Source organism: Tachypleus tridentatus, chromosome 9 (genome assembly GCF_004210375.1).
Source record: "Tachypleus tridentatus isolate NWPU-2018 chromosome 9, ASM421037v1, whole genome shotgun sequence".
NCBI classification, from domain to species: Eukaryota; Metazoa; Arthropoda; class Merostomata; order Xiphosura; family Limulidae; genus Tachypleus; species Tachypleus tridentatus.
This window is the reverse complement of record NC_134833.1, coordinates 67,630,460-67,649,297: the sequence shown is the minus strand read 5'-3', so window position 1 is coordinate 67,649,297 and position 18,838 is coordinate 67,630,460. Positions and strand designations below refer to the sequence as shown.

Here is an 18,838-nt window from a genome sequence, read left to right as displayed (position 1 = left end):
TTAAAACAGTTTTAGACACAGACTCAAATTATGTGTTTGTAGCTTGAAGAAATAAAGTCAACACTAAGTTTCAAACATTGAGTTTCCTTTTTCACCTTTTTGTGATTACATTTGCTACCTACCTGCCTTGTTTCTGTAATTGTTTGAAGATCCTTTTAATTATATTTTTTCTTTAGGTTTTTATGTCCATCATGGACATAAATCTGTACATTAAGAATACTGTCCTGTTTGAAACATTCTTGGTATATGATGCTTTCTCAGGATGGAATGACAACCTTTGGATTGGCTTCCTGCAGATGGGATGGCTATTGCTACTATACATATATTACCACTATGGCATATGGGGATTAACGTACCATGTGTTATTTAGATATGATGTTTATACCTTGTTGGTGTATCAGGAGTCTGTTTATGCTGGATTGGTGGGTGTATTGAACTATGCTTGAATGATGCTTGGACCGATGTTTGCAGCTGCATGAGTCTTATGCATGCATATTGGTTATTTATATTCATAATCATAAAAGAGGAGTGTCAGTCAGTCACATTTCATTTTTTCTGAATTTTGTGAGAAACATGACTACAATTCCATCTCTTCCTCCTGTGGTACTTCCGTTTTTTTTCTTACCCATTTCCATTTTAATTTAATTCAATCATTAACATAAAAGTAAATAGCTTCTAGATTTTGGCACTTTTTCTGCTATGTAAAAGCCTGTGAAGAAAGGAGTTTTTATACCAAGAATTTATTTAATACCAAATTAAATTAATTTGACATATAATATGAAGAGAAGTTTTTGAATGATGATGGAGTATTCATAAGAATTGTGGTTTTAAGAGAATTATTGTAATAATACAACTGATGTGATGAAAAGATAACCATGATCAGTGAATGCTGACATAAGCATTGATGTTGGGAAGAGGCACTCTATAAGAGATTTTACCCATGATAGGCTTTGGTTTTCCTTGGAGTTAGAAGACCATTTATTTTTCTTATGTCTATTTATGGGTGAAAAAGTTGTAAATACATACTGAAAGATTCAGATTTGGTAAGCTTTGGTTTCCTGTTATTTTTGACATGGTTTTATGCTAGTCTGTATATATAAATGTGCAGACTTTATAGTTTTTTTAAGTTGCAAATCTTTATATATAGATAGTCATATAAATTTTTAAAGTTATAGAGATATATACATATATATTCAGCATGTCATAATATAATAGAATATGTGTACACATATTTTTAATATTTCGTATAGTTGTTATATTTTCTCTTTTTCTCCATTGGCTATAATAAGACCAGGTATGGTTTTGTAGCAGCTGGAAAGGTTTTCTCTTAGAGTGACATACTGCACATTGTACAAGGTTGGTAATATTAGTTAACAATTATGAATTCATTATATTAATACATCTCTACCCACTGACTTTCAGATGGAATTTAGGTCATGACACTTTTAAGGCCCTTTTCTATTATGTTGGCCCTAAGTTATGGTGGACTGTCACTGCTACATACTTTATCTGAAACTAAATATTTTCTAAACAAAACATAAGACTACAGGATTTCTGCCTCACTTTTACCTAGGTTTGCCATCTCCTGTTTGCATGATTCTTGCTACTCCTTTAAGAATGGCTATTCCATCTTCACTGTTTGTAAAATTTGCAATCACACAGTGTTGGCTATAATTCAATGCTTACCATCAGCCATAAACAAGATTGCTGGTCCAATACTTACCATTGGCCATTACCAAAATTGCCGATCCAATACTTATAAGTGAACTTGGTGTTATTTTTTAAAGTACAGCTTAAACATTTCTGTTATCAGAGACAGCCTAGGTGTTTGTGTAATATGGCTAAAATCTATCATGTATGCTAAAAAAATCTGTCATCAGCATTGTATCTGAAATGGAAGGAACAACTGATATGCAACATAAGTACAGTAAAAACAGTAATTTAGTAATTGCTGTAGTATATGTCATGCCTGCCATATGTACATTAAATTACATACATGGCCTGCATGCTGCTGTATGTGGTAGACTATGACGCTCCATATAAACCACAGACTACATTAAAACAGTTTGGTGTCAACAATTGTACAGCTGCTGTTATTTGCTAGATAACCAAATAAACTTCAAATTAACGTACACAACGATGTGTTTAGCAATATTGCCCTTGTTTTATTACAAAACTCGTAGCCATTTTTGCTGTAGGCTGATGTAACAGTATGAAATAATAATAATAACATGTAGGCTAGTGGTGCATGATTAACAGAGGTGAGGAGATACCTGCTGACAAAAATGCCTTTCTTTACTACAGTATCCCTAAGGCAGGTTAACTGCCTTTGGTTATTTCATTAATCCAGGCCATTGACCTTTATTTTGGTTCTACTTCACCATTAAATTTATATTTTGTAGATCTAGTTTCTCACCCTCCTACCTAGAAGCCATATTTTTATAGAACACGTGTTTCTTATGACACACACTGTTTCCCTCCATCATTTCAGTTTGTGTATTTCAGAGATAAGTCTTCCTGACTTTAATTTTACATGTTTAGAATTACAATTAACTTAAATCAGACATCTCTAATAAACATTCCCACTCGCCTTCCCACATCCAGGAGGAATATATCAGGACTACAAACAAAGAAATCTGACTTACAGCAGAGTAGCAAAACTTAGTACTTTCTCCTGTTGCATGTAAAGTAAGTCACATAGGGGAGTGAAGAATTCTGGATAAGTTACATATTCTCTGCATGGAATCAAAGATTTAAAATCACAAGGTTGTTAGCAGTATGAAAACAACTCAACAAGAAATGGATTTTAGTATTTCAAAGGTAAATATCTGTTTCTAAAAGGGAATAGTGTTCTTACATTCAGTTAAATAAACATAACATTATATTACATTTCCTTTTGGGAAAACTTTTGTGAAACAGTTGCATGTTAACATTGTCAAAATTAAATTTCTCTAGCATGTAGACAGTAATTGGACATTTAATCTTTCAAGGGTGTTTATGTAGTCCTTCACTCAGAATAAATACAAATATAAATTCTAACTTTACTTTTGAGGAAGTTATCAGTCAGTTCCAGTCTTAAACTCCTGTAAAATGCTTGCCTCTGATATTGGGGATCACAGTTCATTTCAGAATTTGGTCACCTTAAAGAAAAAAAATTTTTAACAACAGCCTATTCTGACTCATTCCATAACATAACAACCTGTCGTGATTCATTCTATAATTTACAACAGCTTAGCCTAACTCATTCCATAATTTAACAACAACCTAGCCCAACCCATTCTACAAACTAACAAGAGCCTAGCCTTCAGTAGGGAAGGTCAAAGCATCACAATAGTCAACAGTAGGATAAGTAGACAGGAACACTTTGAAAGCAGCTACATGCATAATATTGTACTCGGTTTACTGCACAATATCAAACAAGGTAGTTCTAAATGGTTCCAGAATACCATTACAGATATTACCATGTTTCATATATTTGATTGTTAAGTATATAATGAGCTGTTCTTCTCTCCCAATATCCTCAGCCTTTGGATTATTATTTCACATTTCCTCTTTCCCTGATTACTATGGTTCGTGCAAGTCATCTTGTGGAGCATTCACATTTGAGGGTCATGATGCCTCAACCCCCATGTAATAAGAATAAGTATACTTTTGGTTATTGATGTCCCAACTGCCCTTCTAATGGTGGATGGTTTGAAACAATCCTGCCACAGAGTTCCTGTTCCTACTGGTTGTTTTGAAACAATCCTGCCACAGAGTTCCTGTTCCTACTGGTTGTTTTGAAACAATTCTGCCACAGAGTTCCTGTCCTACTGGTTGTTCAGAATGTCCCATTTTACCAATGCTTCTCTTTCCGGTTTGGAGGTGTTCTCAATGCTCATGAGGTTTTGGAGCAATGGTTTCTTTCCAAGTTCTCTCTTCATGTCAATCTCTAGGAATTTCTGTCTGTTTTTCAAGCTTTCCTTCACTTCCTGTAGGCTATTTGGGGCCAGTTAGTGAAGGTACTGAAGGTACACTAACAGTTCAGTGGTAGCTTCTTACATTAATGGGCAAGGGACACTTGAGTGACAGACTTCTGTTTTCAGACATTGGATCTTTTGAATTTTCTTACTGTTATCACATCATTTTGTTGGCATGTCATCATCCAGATGCCCTGAATCTGGTTGTGAATTGGTTATCCCATCTCAACAAGATTCTCCCTATGGAATGGTTTTTGGATCCTTATGTTTTTCAGGTTTTGTATCCTCTGTGGGCTGTTCCAGATTTGGTGCTTTTGCCACTCTTCTAAATACATGACTTCCCAATTTTTTGTCTCCTGTTCCTCATCCTCTGGTGAGAGCAATGAGTGCTCAAAGTCAGGATTGGTCAGTTGGTACCTATATGCATATCCTCCTATTTTGTATCCTCCCCATACTTCAGACCACTGCATTTAGTTTTATGCTGGTGACTCCTTATTGACTTGTTAACACAATATTTCAACTGCAGTGTCAATTTTTGGCTTTGCCACCTCTTCCTCTTAAGTAATCTCAGATACTCTGGCGTGCATCACTCATCCTTTTTTGTAACCTTTTTTTCCTATTACACTTACAGATTGAATTTGCCAGTTTCTTTGCTTTACATTTACTTCCTGTTCTCCAGACGTTTCTTGACATTAGATCCATCACTTTACCATGTCCCTGACAACACACACTCATCTTTTAGAGGACTTTTTCAGTACCATATCAGTTTATCTGTGGTTGGTGAGTACTCCATTCATTTTCTTCTCTGCAAGCGCCATTATCACATGTTTAGATCCCACTCTATGCCAAGTGTTGCCTAACCAGGTATACTTTTTCTTAACCTCACACTCTACAATCAGAAATCATATAGCATGCTAGATTAGATTATTAAGGCTCTTTCTGCTATGAACCTGATGTGCAGTTCCAGATGCTGCCAGAGTTTGGTTGATGGACTCCATCAGTATGTTCTTTTTCCTTTCAAGATACTGTCATAACACCTAGCCAGGTTATATTACTCCCACTGTTGAGACGGAGTGTTCCATAAGACAGTTTGTAGATGTACCTCATGGTTTTTTTGCCTCATAAATATGTTTATCCCAGACTACACATTTGCAGGCTAACATTAGTGAAGCAAACAGGGATTCATGCCAGTCTCTAATGATTTGAAATTTATCTTACTGCAGTCCTGATGTACAGATCGAGACACAGCTAGACGTTGGGTGATGTACTCCATCAGTATGATTGCTCTGTTTTCAGAATTGGGTATCTCGGTCATCCATTACATTGTCTCTGGTGCTGCTATCCTCCAGACTCTCCAGTGCATTATTTCCCTCCTTCTAGTAGAGTATGGGAGTCCTTGCCACTTTACAGTTCCTAGCTTCTGGGGTGGTAACCATGGAGGCCAATTCTCTTGAGTAGATACAGTAATACTCGGTTAAGAATAGGGAAGTGGCATCCTGCAAGTTTTGATGGCATGATGGCCCTACTACTGTGGACCTAATGTATTATTTCACGTGCCACCAGGTATTGGATGTAACACTCCACCATATATTGCAATTTGCTCCTCTGGCTGAGTCACTCTCCTTCCTACCATCCACCGGATGTTGGTTCCCAGGAATCGGGTGTTGACTGTAGCCAGACCAACCACATAAGTCTACACATGTGTTTGGGTGATTACTCTTTTTCTACTTCAGATTGGATGGTAAATTCCTAATACTTCCAAGTTTTGGGCTGAAGATGCATCCCCACCCATATAATCATCTTTCTTTCTACCATTTCACTGAATGTTGGTTTCCAGTAAAGCTGGTGATGGTTGTAGTTGTACAAGACATGAATTTCTGCAGGATTGGGCATAAACACCCAATGCCACCAGGTTTTGACCTGGGCTCTCCAGTGTCCTGTTGTCCATCAAGCGTCGGTTCTTGGTGAATGTTGTGTTGGGGGTGCACAACTGTGGAGGTGCATTCTTGGTAGGAAGTTCCACTTCCTTGCCAGTTCCTGTTCTTGAGATGGAAGGTAGAGGACCTCTTCCTACTGTGGAACTCATGTATGATTTCAGATGCCATCAGTTGTTGGTTAAGATAAAACTCCCCTTTACAGTTTGTCGTACTATAGCCACTTTGCACCAAGGGGTTCCACCCCTTTGTAACATGCTAGTAGTGGTCAAAGAGTACACCTGACTCAGAAGTGGTGCAGTCTCCTACAGGTGTGTTGTTTTTAGTAGTTACTTTTTCTCCTCATGGTTTTCGTTGAACTTCCTCAAAAGGAATCATCTTCTCACTTACCATCCACTTGTTTAACATGGGAAGCTAGCTTTTGTGAGAAGGAGTAAGATTTATATCAGAAGTTAACATTTTCTTCAACTGAAAATGTATTTTCACTAGTTACTTCCTCACTTCCAGTGTGGTTCAGTGTAATTGGACCATTCTTGAAGCTCCTAAAAGCTGCAGGATTACAAGGGCACAAGTTACAGTAAAGATAGTGTTGTACTTTTATTGGTAGAGGGTTACTGCATAATTATTTGGATCTTTGTATGTGAAGATAAGTGGAAGCATCAAGTCTATTAGTGAGCAACCATATTCACCAACAGAGGGCAGTTAAGTCAAAAGTTTTTTTTTTATTGGAGGAAGTAAGTATCTGTCGGAAATACATTTTCAATTTATAAAATGTTAACATATATTAATTTTACTGACGCTGACTTGTTGAACAGATTTACAAAACAACAAATATATGTGGGTATATTAACCATTGAGCATGTGATAGACTGACATTTGTGATATGTTCATGAAAAAAAAACATAACTTTATGCAGAATATATAAAAGCATAAAATCTTCTGGTAGGTTGTCCAATCTGTAAATATGATGAAATCAAAACAACAACTTAGTAATTTACTATTCAAAATGCCTTGCTCTTTTCCATTGTACCTTGGGAAAGAAAAAAAAAACCTTGAGCTCAAAATTTCTTTGATACCACTAAAATCTTGTATTAAATATGATTGCAATCCCAGCAAAAATTGTCACAGAGATTAGAAAACATTGTAGAAACTAGAAAATTAGACATTTTAATTCTCTAGCTAGTAATTTAATGACACAGCATAGCTCAGTGGCTTCTCACTTTGTATTCATGGTTGGATTGTTGTTCTTCATCACACTGTTGTGTCCTTTAGTTAAACACTTTACCTCACTCGTTCTGGTCTACTCAGTTGTATAACAGGGGGTGGTGTGATAGATTGATATCCAGTCCAGTGAGAATGGACAACCATTTGAAAGTCTTGACAGGAACTTAACTAAGCCAGACACATGTTTTGTATGTTAGGTTTAAATTGGACTAGCCCATCATTAATAAACAGATTCCTAGTCTTATAGAACTTTCAGTGACAGTAAATATTTAACAATTTGAAAAAAACACAAAAAAACAATAGATGATAATTTTGATATATTTGAACAATTAAATATGAAGTTAGATTTTGTACATATGTATACTTTTTATGGAAGCAGAACCACACTAATGGCCTTGAGTTAGTATGTGTATATGGAAATCATAGTACCCCAAACACACAATTTGTGTCTTACACTACTGTACTTTTATGTCATTAAATTTTTCATTTACTGTGAGATATGCATGTATGTGTATTTCATGTATTTTCAAATGTCTAGTCACATTATTATTTCCATGTTTGTAATACTTTTTTTTATGTGTGAATCCTAAAATAGCAGCCTTGTGAGTAGTAATATTGAACTGTTCACCTGCTTAAATAGTTCATGTAACAAAGGAAGTGCCAAAGGAAGGTTTAATTATAAGCTTTTGGTGTATATCATTTCATGATGTGTTTCTTCAGTTTGTTTGAATAAATTTTTATAGGAGAGGTATTTAAAGGGACATTTGTATACATATGTGTAAATGGAATGGGACAAATGTTGTGTTACCTCGTATTTGAGAAAAATCGTAAGTATTTGATTATAGAAATGTACTACACTAAAGCTATATAGGTAGTATGGGACAGCAAAGAATATGATGGTTGAAAACAAAGTAAGTGATGCTAAGCCTGCCTAACAGTTTCATGCTTTTTTTGTGATGTTTGTTACATAATCATAGGTGCAAAAACTGTGTAGTTCATGCAAAAAAAATTATTTTGTAAATTGAACATAAGAATGTTTCATTCTCATTCTTGATTAGTTTTGTTTTATTTTTGTGCTATTTCTGCCAACAAAAATTCCTTGAGATTAATTTGTGGTTAAAAGAATATAATAATTTAAAGTATTATGTATTAAAGACTTTTTCTTTTCTTTTCTTTTTTTTTTAGGTCCTGTAGGTGTTGCTGCAGCAGCTGCTATAGCCTCAGGAAAAAAACGTCACAGATCCCATTCATTCGAGATGAATCCATCTCTACGAAAGCGTCAACAAACAAGGCTCATAAGGTTGGTAGGAAGAAAGTAAATAAACTTTAACTAAACTGATTACCTGGGATAAGCTCAGTTGCTGTTTTAGTAATGTATATTTTACTACAGAAAGTATTACTTGTTTTGATAAAATAAAAATAATTTGATTTAACGTACTAATTTTAGTAAAATGAGATTCTTCTTTTAACACATATAAGTTTGGATCCTCTGGATTCTGCAATTTCATTTTCATATTTGTATGGGTAAACTTTTAAAAGAGTTGTGCAGTATAGACATCATTGTTACTCTTTGTTAGCATGTCATGGATTATAATGGTGTTGGTTCGATACAAAATTGTTAATGTTCCTTTTAGATATATATTTTAAAACATAAAAAACACATCAAGGACTAAAATAGAATGTTTCAAACTTACTGTAGTCCAGCTTACTTCCTATTGTAACCATAAATAGGTTAAAAATTCTTGCTAGATGCTTGTAACTGAAAAACATAATTAAAAATTGAAACTAATGGCAAAAATAAAACTAACCTATATAATAAGTTCTCATAGTTAATTGACTACAGTGATTTAATTACCCAACTATAAACACTAATCCATATAATTGGTTCTCATAGTTAATTGACTATATTTTCCAATGGAGAGATATTTTTGAAAAGACATATCTTTCCAGGAAATTGAAAACTACAATTGATGAGTACAGCACACGAGTGGGACAGCAGGCTGTAGCTCTGATTGTTACTCCAGGAAAACCCCATAATAATTTCAAAGTGTTTGGTGCACATCCATTAGAGAATGTGGTATGTAAAAAAGAAAAAAGTTACACTAGTTTAATGTTTTTTGGGTTTTTTTCTAGTTCATTAATACGTTATGTTTTCTAAACTTTGATGTCATTGTAAAGTTTGGAAGAAGAAATGTTTTTGCAAATAAAATTAAATAATTGCATTAAATTAATAATCAAATTTATTGGATACAGTAACAATAAAGATTAAATTCTGTGATTGGAGGTCGACAAGTATTCTCACTTAACGTTAAGTAGTGTGGTTGATGTATTATAATATATTCTCCTGTACTTTCATTCATGTATCTGTAGAGTTAGATTTATCAAACAGACTAACTTTACAGTTAAGGCAATAAAAACTCAGGAAACTTTCCAGGTAAAGGAGTGCAGTAGTTTATAAAACCTTATTAGCCTCAAACTAATCAAATAGTGATATACTGCAGATGACAGTATGATTGAAACTGTAACACATCTGTTAAATAGTTTATTAAATTACATGTCAGAAAACCTTTACTAAATGACATACTTCACAACTTCACAATGATATTTTTATGAATTTGCAACTTTGTAGGTTTTAATTACTGACCTGTATGCCTTATTATGTTATTTTAACATTCTCCTATAAAGTTTTCAATTTATAAAACTGTAAAATTTATCTTTGGTTGATTTGCAAAATACTACAGATTTTTGACACCTTATGATCACTACTATGCAATAAAAATAAATTTTTTAACATACCCTAGTTATAAGTAAAGCAAATTTCTTTTTAAATTTATACTAAAAGTTTCTTGCAAGTTTATAATAAACTTTAACCCATTTTATATTCATTTATAGATTTTTTTACATTTATTTTAGGTGAGTTTCTATGCTCATTCAAACAGTTCCTTAGATTGGTTATGGCCTAATGAGAGCATAGACTACAACATTGTAACCTAACCTACAAAATAAACATGATATGGTTGAATGCAAAGTAATTTGACAAAACATACTTCATTTTGTTGCACAGAGGAAAAAAAATACATTCATTAAACAATCATAATTAAACTATAGATCAGTGAAGTACAAAAAGAATTAAAAAACATGATTGTAACGTACTTAAAGATGTTCACTCTTATAGCAGTATATTACCAAGTTAAACATTTATCCATTTGTTCTAATATCTTTGTGAAACCTTCCAACTGAAGGCCTTTTTGTCTGATACAGTTGGAGAAAAAAAAAGAGCTTCCATGACATGTTTAGAAATCTAGCTTATGAATTCTTGAAGCTGAGATATATCACACCATGACAACCAACACTTTTATTCAAGTTAGAAAGACAAATTAGTGCTATTTTGTTCAAAACCTTCGTGACTTTTTTCCTAGGGAGCTATAAGTGTCATATTATACTGACAGAAAAATTCAAGAAAAACACATCTGATTCTATCAAGTGTAAGAAACAAAAATGATGTATTTATTTTTTGATATAGTGAAAGATAGAATTTTTTAATATGCCAATTGACTAGTTTCTGTTCTGAGTTACTATCATCAAAGACAGTGACTACAGTGCCAGTAACTTGCCCTATATTAAACTCTATCTGTAAGTTCATTTTTAAACCAAGGTCAGAATACAGTAATAAGAAACAGGTATGTATATATGTATAAATAGAAACAGTGGATCAATAAATGTGTCCTCCAGAATAATTGTGTGTTTTAAGTTTGTTTATCTGTCTTCTTCTCTTTTTCTCCTGACCTTGTTATAAAAACTTACCTCTTCATGGTTGGTGTTTAATATAGGCCAAGCTAAAACTGTAGTCATTAGCCCTAATGGTAGTAATATAATTACAAGAATTAGTTGGATGAAATACGTAATAAAAATTATATTTCATTGTTCTAAAAAACCTCCTTTTCATTTAATATAGTAGTACGTTGTTTTTGAGTTTTTGCTGGGAGCATTCCAAAATCAACTTAAAATCTAAATTTTCTATATTTTTTTTAGCACAGTAAGTAAAATTTTTTTTATTAAATAAATAACTTTCAACTCTAAAGTAATTTATAAATTTCAGTTTATAGAAAAACAACTTTAGATTTTTTTCTCTGTGATTCCTTTATTTTAATGGTATAATTTTGCACTCTTAGCAGACTGCAATAGTGTGAACAAGCTAGAATTCTTCACTCTGAATCCATCTGAGTGTGAAAGAGAATTTTTTATACTCTATCCAGTGGCATATGTGAGAGTTAAGATCAGTCTAAAGGGTCAGGAATTTCATTCAGAGGTTCATCTAGTTACATCACCTTTTATATTGTTCATAGTTCAACTTTGATGTTCCTTTATTTCTATTCACAGTTTCTCAAATAGGGTCTTGTATCTTTATATGATCGACTCCTCAGTGTGGAGTCCTGTACGTGATGAGGGGACCTCCCAGGGAAGGTTCTGTTCTTTCAGTTTACCTCCTCTGGGATCTGAACATCCACCCACGTGTTTGCTGTGCATGGTAACCTGTTAGGGTGAGGAGAGGATCCTAGTGGTTGAGGGGGTCAAACCGTAACACACCACTTTGGCCTTAAATTCCTGTAGATGGCCAGCCTTGGGGTGGCCCCTCTAGGGTCAGTAGGCTGGTCCACTCAGGCTAGGGTCAATTAAGTACCAGTGTTGGATGTTCTCAACAGGTGTTTTGGACATTGTATCTGATGTTGGTGTTTGGGTATAGTGCTCACAAAACCCTGGCATTGCTGCAGTGTCCTTATTTGGCATTATAGTGCGTCCCCACGTAGGGCTCCATGGTGGGTGGGGTCAGTGGGCATCAAAATGTCCCTTTCTTTATTGTGGATACTCCAATTAAAAATCTTGATAAAATAGTGAAAAAACAGTCTATAGGTAAATGACCATGTTTTGAAGATTCTGAGTAGCAATCCTCACCATCAATACCACCTGTTGTATATCATTTTCTTATATTGCATTCACTTTCAGACAAACCTTTAGGGAAAATATCTCACTTTTTCATTCAGAAGAGACTAGAGGGACTTGCTGGCTCTCCAAAGTCATTAAAAAGGCTTCAATCTGGTGACATATTAGTGGAAACATCCACATCTCAACACAGTGAACTCCTCTTGCACTTAAAGGCAATTAGGGATGTACCTATTGAGGTTACACCTCATGCTACTTTGAATTAATCACAAGGAGTTATTGTTGAGAGGAATCTGAAGAACATCCCATAGTCTGAGATTTTTGCTGGTTTCTCCACCCAAGGAGTTTCTGCAGTGCAGCATATATCCACTTGCAAAGATGGAATTATGATGCTGACCAATATCTTCATTCTGACTTGTACATCACCACATCCACCTGCCACCATCAAGGCAGGTTATCTTAATTGCAGAGTACGGTCATACATTCCAAACCCTCCGATGTTTTCAGTGTCAGCGGTTTGGTCACTCAAAGACGTCATGTCGTGGTTCCTTGACGTGTGCTCAATGCAGTGGTAAGGACCATGATGCCTACGAGTGTGAAATGGACCCTCATTGTGTCAGTTGCGATGGCTTTCACCCATCCTACTTTTGCTATTGCCCTAAATGGTTAGAAGAAAAAGAGGTGCAGCATTTGAAAATGATTCATAACATTACTTATCCTGAGACTCAAAAATTGCTGTCCACCACCTTATCTTGAGTGTATACTGCTGCACTTCATTCCACAACTACAGTGGGAGTGCAGACCGATCTCTCTGTGCCTCCAAAAGAATTATTCTCCAAACAAATGAAAAGTCTTTTGACCTCCATGGTTAAAATGGTTGATGAATCAACTTCAACACTTATCTCTGTCCCTTACATACATTCCAACAAACCCCAAGATCCACATCCTTTGGTTGCAAGTACAGGCATTTCCTCGGATACATTTTCTTCTCCCACTCCAAGATGCAAAACAATAATTCGTTCATGTCCTATGTCACTGGAATCCCCTTCCAACAGCAAAGACCTGCCCAATTGACCCAGGGCAGGATTCATGGAGGTTGATAAACCTCCCTCGAATAAGGACAGTAAGGAAAAAAGACATGGTCGTAAACAGAAGGATTTTCCTCACAGTACAATGGAACTGTCGAGGTTTACATTCTAATCTGGATTACATCAAACACTGATTGCTTCCAACCATCCTGTATGCCTTTCCTTACAGGAAACATTTCTGAAACCTGCTGATTCCTTCAAACTACTGTCCAACTGCTTTGATGAGCTGTCTCTGCAACACCTTAGAGAGGATGGTTAATGCTCATCTTGTTTGGTTCCTTGAATCAAACAGCCTCCTCTCGCCCACCCAGTGTGGGTTCCGACGACAGCACTCCACCATGGACCACCTTATTTGACTTGAAACGTCAATCAGAGAAGCCTTTGTCAAATGACAACATCTTGTATCAATATTCTTTCACATTGAGAAGGCTTATGATACAACATGTATGTTTGGCATTTTGTGAGACCTCCATATGTATGGGTTACATGGCCATTTGCCCATTTTCATTAAAAAAATTTTAAAGGACAGGAGATTCCAATTTTGCATGGGTTTGACACTTTTCCTTTCTTTTCTACAGGAACATGGAATCCCTCAGGTCACACTTTTCAGTATAAAAATTAATGCCATCACTGAACAACTCCCTCTCACTATTGCAAACGGGCTCTATGTCGACAACTTTCACATCTCGTATCAGTCTTCAAACATGAGGTATATTGAGTGGCAGCTATAGACTGCCCTCAATCATTTACTGAAGTGGACCATAGCAAACGGCTTTAACTTCTCTCTCTCTCTAAAACCGTTTGCATGCACTTTTGCTGCCAATGAAGTATTTACCCTGATCCTAAACTCTGTATCAGTAAAGTTGTGCTGCCTGTGGTCCCTGAGACAAAGTTCTTGGGACTTATCTTTGACCTAAGCTGACCTGTATACCACACATCAAGCAGCTACGGGTCAAATGTACATGAGCACTGAACATCCTCCATGTCCTCTCCTCCACCACTTGGGGAGCAGATCGACATTCTATGCTAAAGATATATCGTGCTCTTCTTTGATCAAAGCTCAATTATGGATCACTGGTCTATGGCTCTGCACTGGGACGTTCTGCAATTCCCCAGTTCAGAGCTTATACATAGTCTCATGAACCATCTTTGCACCTCTGCCATTTGCAACTGTCTTTACTATATGCTTCGAAACTTCATTCCTTACCAAAGCATCCCACCTGGGGTTGTGTTTTCCTTCCTCAGTGGGCTATACTTTTTAGGACAGACAATCTGCCATTGCTCCTTTTGACCTTCGTATCCAGGTGCAGTTGGATGAATTGAGTTTGTCCTTGGATAACATTGCTGTATCTACTGGTCAGCCCATTCCACCATGGCTTCTTACAGTCCCCAATTGTGATGTATCTTTAAGTCATCTGAGAAAAGTAGACACTCCTGATTGGAAATACTGTCTGCTATTTGCTGGACATCTTTCAAACCATCCTCCTATTTATACAGAACTGTACGCCATTTCTCTTGCCCTGGATCACATAGAATCTAAGCAGTACTCAAACTGCACTATTTATACTGACTTGCTTAGTTCTCTACTGGCCCTGGAATCACTTCACATTGGTTCACACTCTGGTTTCCCCGGTATTCAAAACTGACTGGCCCATTTCTCTTTAACATCTACTTCTATCCAGTTTTTCTGGATACCAAGCCACATTGGTATTTGAGGGAATGAGCTAACCGACACTGCAGCTTAGTCTATCTGCTCTGGCACTATCATCGCTTTGCCTGTTCCATACATGGACTATGTCTTGCTTTTCTAAGGATTGGAAAGAGGAAGTTGTTCTAACTAGACTACGCATTGGTCACAGTTTTTAACTCATCATTTTTTTTTATCTGGAAGTGATGCACCAGTGTGTATTTTGTGTAACATTCAGATCACAATAAGCCACATTTTACTTTCTTTAAACATTTTAAACAGGTTCTGTCCCAAGGTATGTCCATAACATTAGACAGTGATGGTGACACTGTCCACCTTGGTAATGTTTTTAGTTTTTTAAAGGCCATTAATCTTTTTAATGCCATTTAAGTTTTTTTAATTTATACATTACACCTTTTTAAATGTGGTTCCCTTTTAAAAATCATAGTTCATCTAGTTTGATTTGAAATTAGAAACTGGCCGTAACATTAAATAACTCAAAACCAGGACTGGAAAAGCCAACTTCAGATGACTGACGCTAGTGTTTGAACTACATGTTAATCATCCTGGCGAGTTATTGACTCATAACTTAATGCAAAACCAGTTGCTATGCATCACGCTATTAATTGTAACTATTTTTAATTATTCTAACTGTACTGTTTCACACAGACGTTACTATCCCTAAACAAATAAAACAATTTAACATTGTTTTGAATTTTACACTTGATTTAGTGTTCTTTTTTTTCTGAGATGTCAAATCTTTTATTATCTAGTTTTAATTAATATCATTTGTTGTTACTTCCACTTGTAGATCTAGAACTTCTGACAAGTTTTATTGTATAGTTTTAATTAATATCATTTGTTATTCCTTCCATTTGTAGATCCAAAACTGTCAACATGTTTTATTATCCAGGTTTAATTAATATCATTTGTTGTTACTTCCTCTTGTAGATCCCAAACTGTCAACACGTTTTATCTAGTTTTAATTAATATCATTTGTTGTTACTTCTACTTGTAGATCCAGAACTTCTGACAAGTTTTATAGTTTAAATTAATATCATTTGTTATTACTTCCACTTGTAGATCCAAAACTATCAACATGTTTTATTATCCAGTTTTAATTAATATCATTTGTTGTTTCTTTCACTTGTAGATCCAAAACTGTCAACAATTTTATTATCCAGGTTTAATTAATATCATTTGTTGTTACTTCCTCTTGTAGATCCCAAACTGTCAACACGTTTTATCTAGTTTTAATTAATATCATTTGTTGTTACTTCCACTTGTAGATCCAGAACTTCTGACAAGTTTTATAGTTTAAATTAATATCATTTGTTATTACTTCCACTTGTAGATCCAAAACTATCAACATGTTTTATTATCCAGTTTTAATTAATATCATTTGTTGTTTCTTTCACTTGTAGATCCAAAACTGTCAACAATTTTATTATCCAGTTTTAATTAATATCATTTGTTGTTTCTTTCACTTGTAGATCCAAAACTGTCAACAATTTTATTATCTAGTTTTAATTAATATCAATTGTTGTTACTTCCACTTGTAGATCCGAAACTGTCGACAAGTTGTGATGCAGGAACTAGATACTGCTTTGGCTCAGCAAGCTCCTCCTCAGAACTCAAGTGACCCCACCCTCCATGAATTACCTCCTCTTGTTGTAGATGGGATCCCCACACCAGTTGAAAAAATGACACAGGTACAAAAAGAGAAATTAATGTCTTTACAAACACAAATAAAACATAATTGATTCAGATTCCAGAGCTCATTGAGATTTTTCTTGAGGAAAACTATGTATGGAATATTTACATTAAATCTATGATCTATATTGTAACAAGTTTCCATGTTTTGTGTTTTACTTCATTTCTTAATAAAGAATATCTACATATAATTTATAATCTACATTGTAATAAGTCTCCAGTGGAATGTGTCACATGTTTTGTTTTTTAGTTCCTTTTTTAATAAGGTTATCTACATATAATGTGTGATCTATATTGTAACAAGTCTCCACTAGAACATGGAACTTGCATGTTTTGTGTCTTGGTTCATTTCTTTATAAGGAATATCTACATATAATCTACAGTCTATGTTGTAATAAGTTTCCAGTAGAATGTGTTACATGTTTACCATCTCAGTTTCTTCTTGTAATACAGAAAATCTAGATATAGTCTACTGTGTATGGTGTAGCTAATTCTCAGTAGAATGTTTTATGTCATAATTCCATGTAAGATAGTAGATATGTACAAGAAATTTAAATTCCAATGTGATATCTTACCCTTTTCTCAAAATAGTTCTTTTCAATTAGTACTGCCCTCTATTGACACATATTTTCTACACTCACCACTAGCCTTACACCTCCTACTTCTGCATATCCATATGTAAATGATTATGCAAAAGGTCTACCTCAATAGGAATGTGACACAACTCCAATCTTAACCAGTGCATAAATTAAATACTTCTTGGTTGGCAATAATATTACTGTACAGACATGCTGCTTTTAACTAACAAATTTGTTGATGTTTTCCTTGATAGTATACATTTCACTTTTCTTTAATATTTCTTGAATTTTCCATGTTTTTGAATTGTGAAAGGTTGCTTTTTCCAACTTTTCTTTCTTTTTTTTTTTCTGCAACTTTGGAACTGTCACAATTTCAGGTAGTTACAACTACTATACTAACTACAGTGGAGCATTATTAAGCCGCTGACCAGTAAACCACAAAATCGCTTAAGCTGCTGTAGCAAGTCTTGTGAGCGAGGATTATCGTGGCTCACTGCTAATTTAAGAACGTGTAAAAATGCAGCTTACGAATTTAATCCTGGCTTTATAACTTCAAGGGGATATTTAAAAAGGATTTGCTTTAATTTGGGAAATAAATAAAATATATTACAACAGAAATCGACCATTAATCTACCTTATCTGCTCTCTGTATCAGCTTTATGGAGGCCGCCATTGTTACCGAATCACACCTCTCCATACATTAAAGTTAATCCTTGGTAAATCCATGAAAAAAGTGATCAATAATTAAAGTATTATTTTTAATTCGATAATCCGATATAATGATCACTCAATGGCCCGGATGAGGCTCCTCGGCGGAGCTGTTGGCGACTTCGGCTTTTCAGTCACAAAGGTTTAAGCCGCTGTTAAGCAGGTTGACCCTCCAAATACCGCGGCTTAACGGCGCTCCACTGTACTCAGTTGTCAGCCAAGGACATGATAACAATTGTTTGACAAGAAATGTCCACATTCATGCAACCTTCACCACTACATGAAAAATAACCTATCATGCCTGCTCTGGAGAGTAAAAGAATTTGGACTACCTGTTTCTTCCCTCCCTTGGATATGCTTCTTAGTCACAAGAATATCAGATTTACCCAGACCTCTCTCACCCTTTGTGGAATTAATTGATCAGATTTGTGTTGTATCCTTATCTCCTGGTTCCTGTGATTCTCAACCTGCCCTCCTTGGTGAAGTATCTGTGAGCCAATATTTAGTTTTCCCTCCCTCACCTGATGTTGGGGCTTGTGCCCAGTGTTTTGGAGATCAACTCCAGTTGGGAGTCATGCTGATCCATTTCCTAGATCTCCCTTCCCTTATCTTGATTCCCAACATTTGAAATCTTTCATTCCATTATGGGACTCAAACCCTAATGTATCAGTAAATTCTATACAATCTCAATTTTCCCATATCTAACTGATGTTGTCTGCAATACTTATTATTGGTGTCAACTATGCATTTGCTGGCTCGGGCAATTCACTTATCTCCTGAAGGGTTTTCAAATAGTATTCACAGTTTTCTCTATACTACAATGGTTTTTCAGGCATGGCTGATATGGTATTGGGACATCCTGGTTCTGGAAGCCATTCTTTCTTGTTTACATTTACTCACTACCTCCCTGTGCAACTTGCACATGATACCTTGATTTATATGAAGAGATGTGTTGTTAATTTTTCAACTTTTTGGAGGTCAAAAATGAATCTGCTCTTCTTCTTAG

The 18,838-nt window shown here is 35.2% G+C and overlaps 1 protein-coding gene across 10 annotated transcripts in view; it reads left to right on the top strand.

Moving 5' to 3' along the window:
• The window catches only part of LOC143225394 (DNA-binding protein P3A2-like), a 51,466-nt gene that overhangs the window by 7,616 nt on the left and 25,012 nt on the right, over positions 1 to 18,838 (top strand). For all 10 annotated transcript variants that reach the window (XR_013013824.1, XM_076454719.1, XM_076454712.1 and 7 more), the window contains 3 exons: positions 8,303 to 8,417; positions 9,068 to 9,194; positions 16,396 to 16,545. Coding sequence is in view for 9 of the 10 variants with exons in the window: in XM_076454719.1 (XP_076310834.1) it covers positions 8,303 to 8,417; positions 9,068 to 9,194; positions 16,396 to 16,545 (392 nt within the window). In the remaining variant the exon portion in view is untranslated. The remainder of the gene's footprint in view (positions 1 to 8,302; positions 8,418 to 9,067; positions 9,195 to 16,395; positions 16,546 to 18,838) is intronic.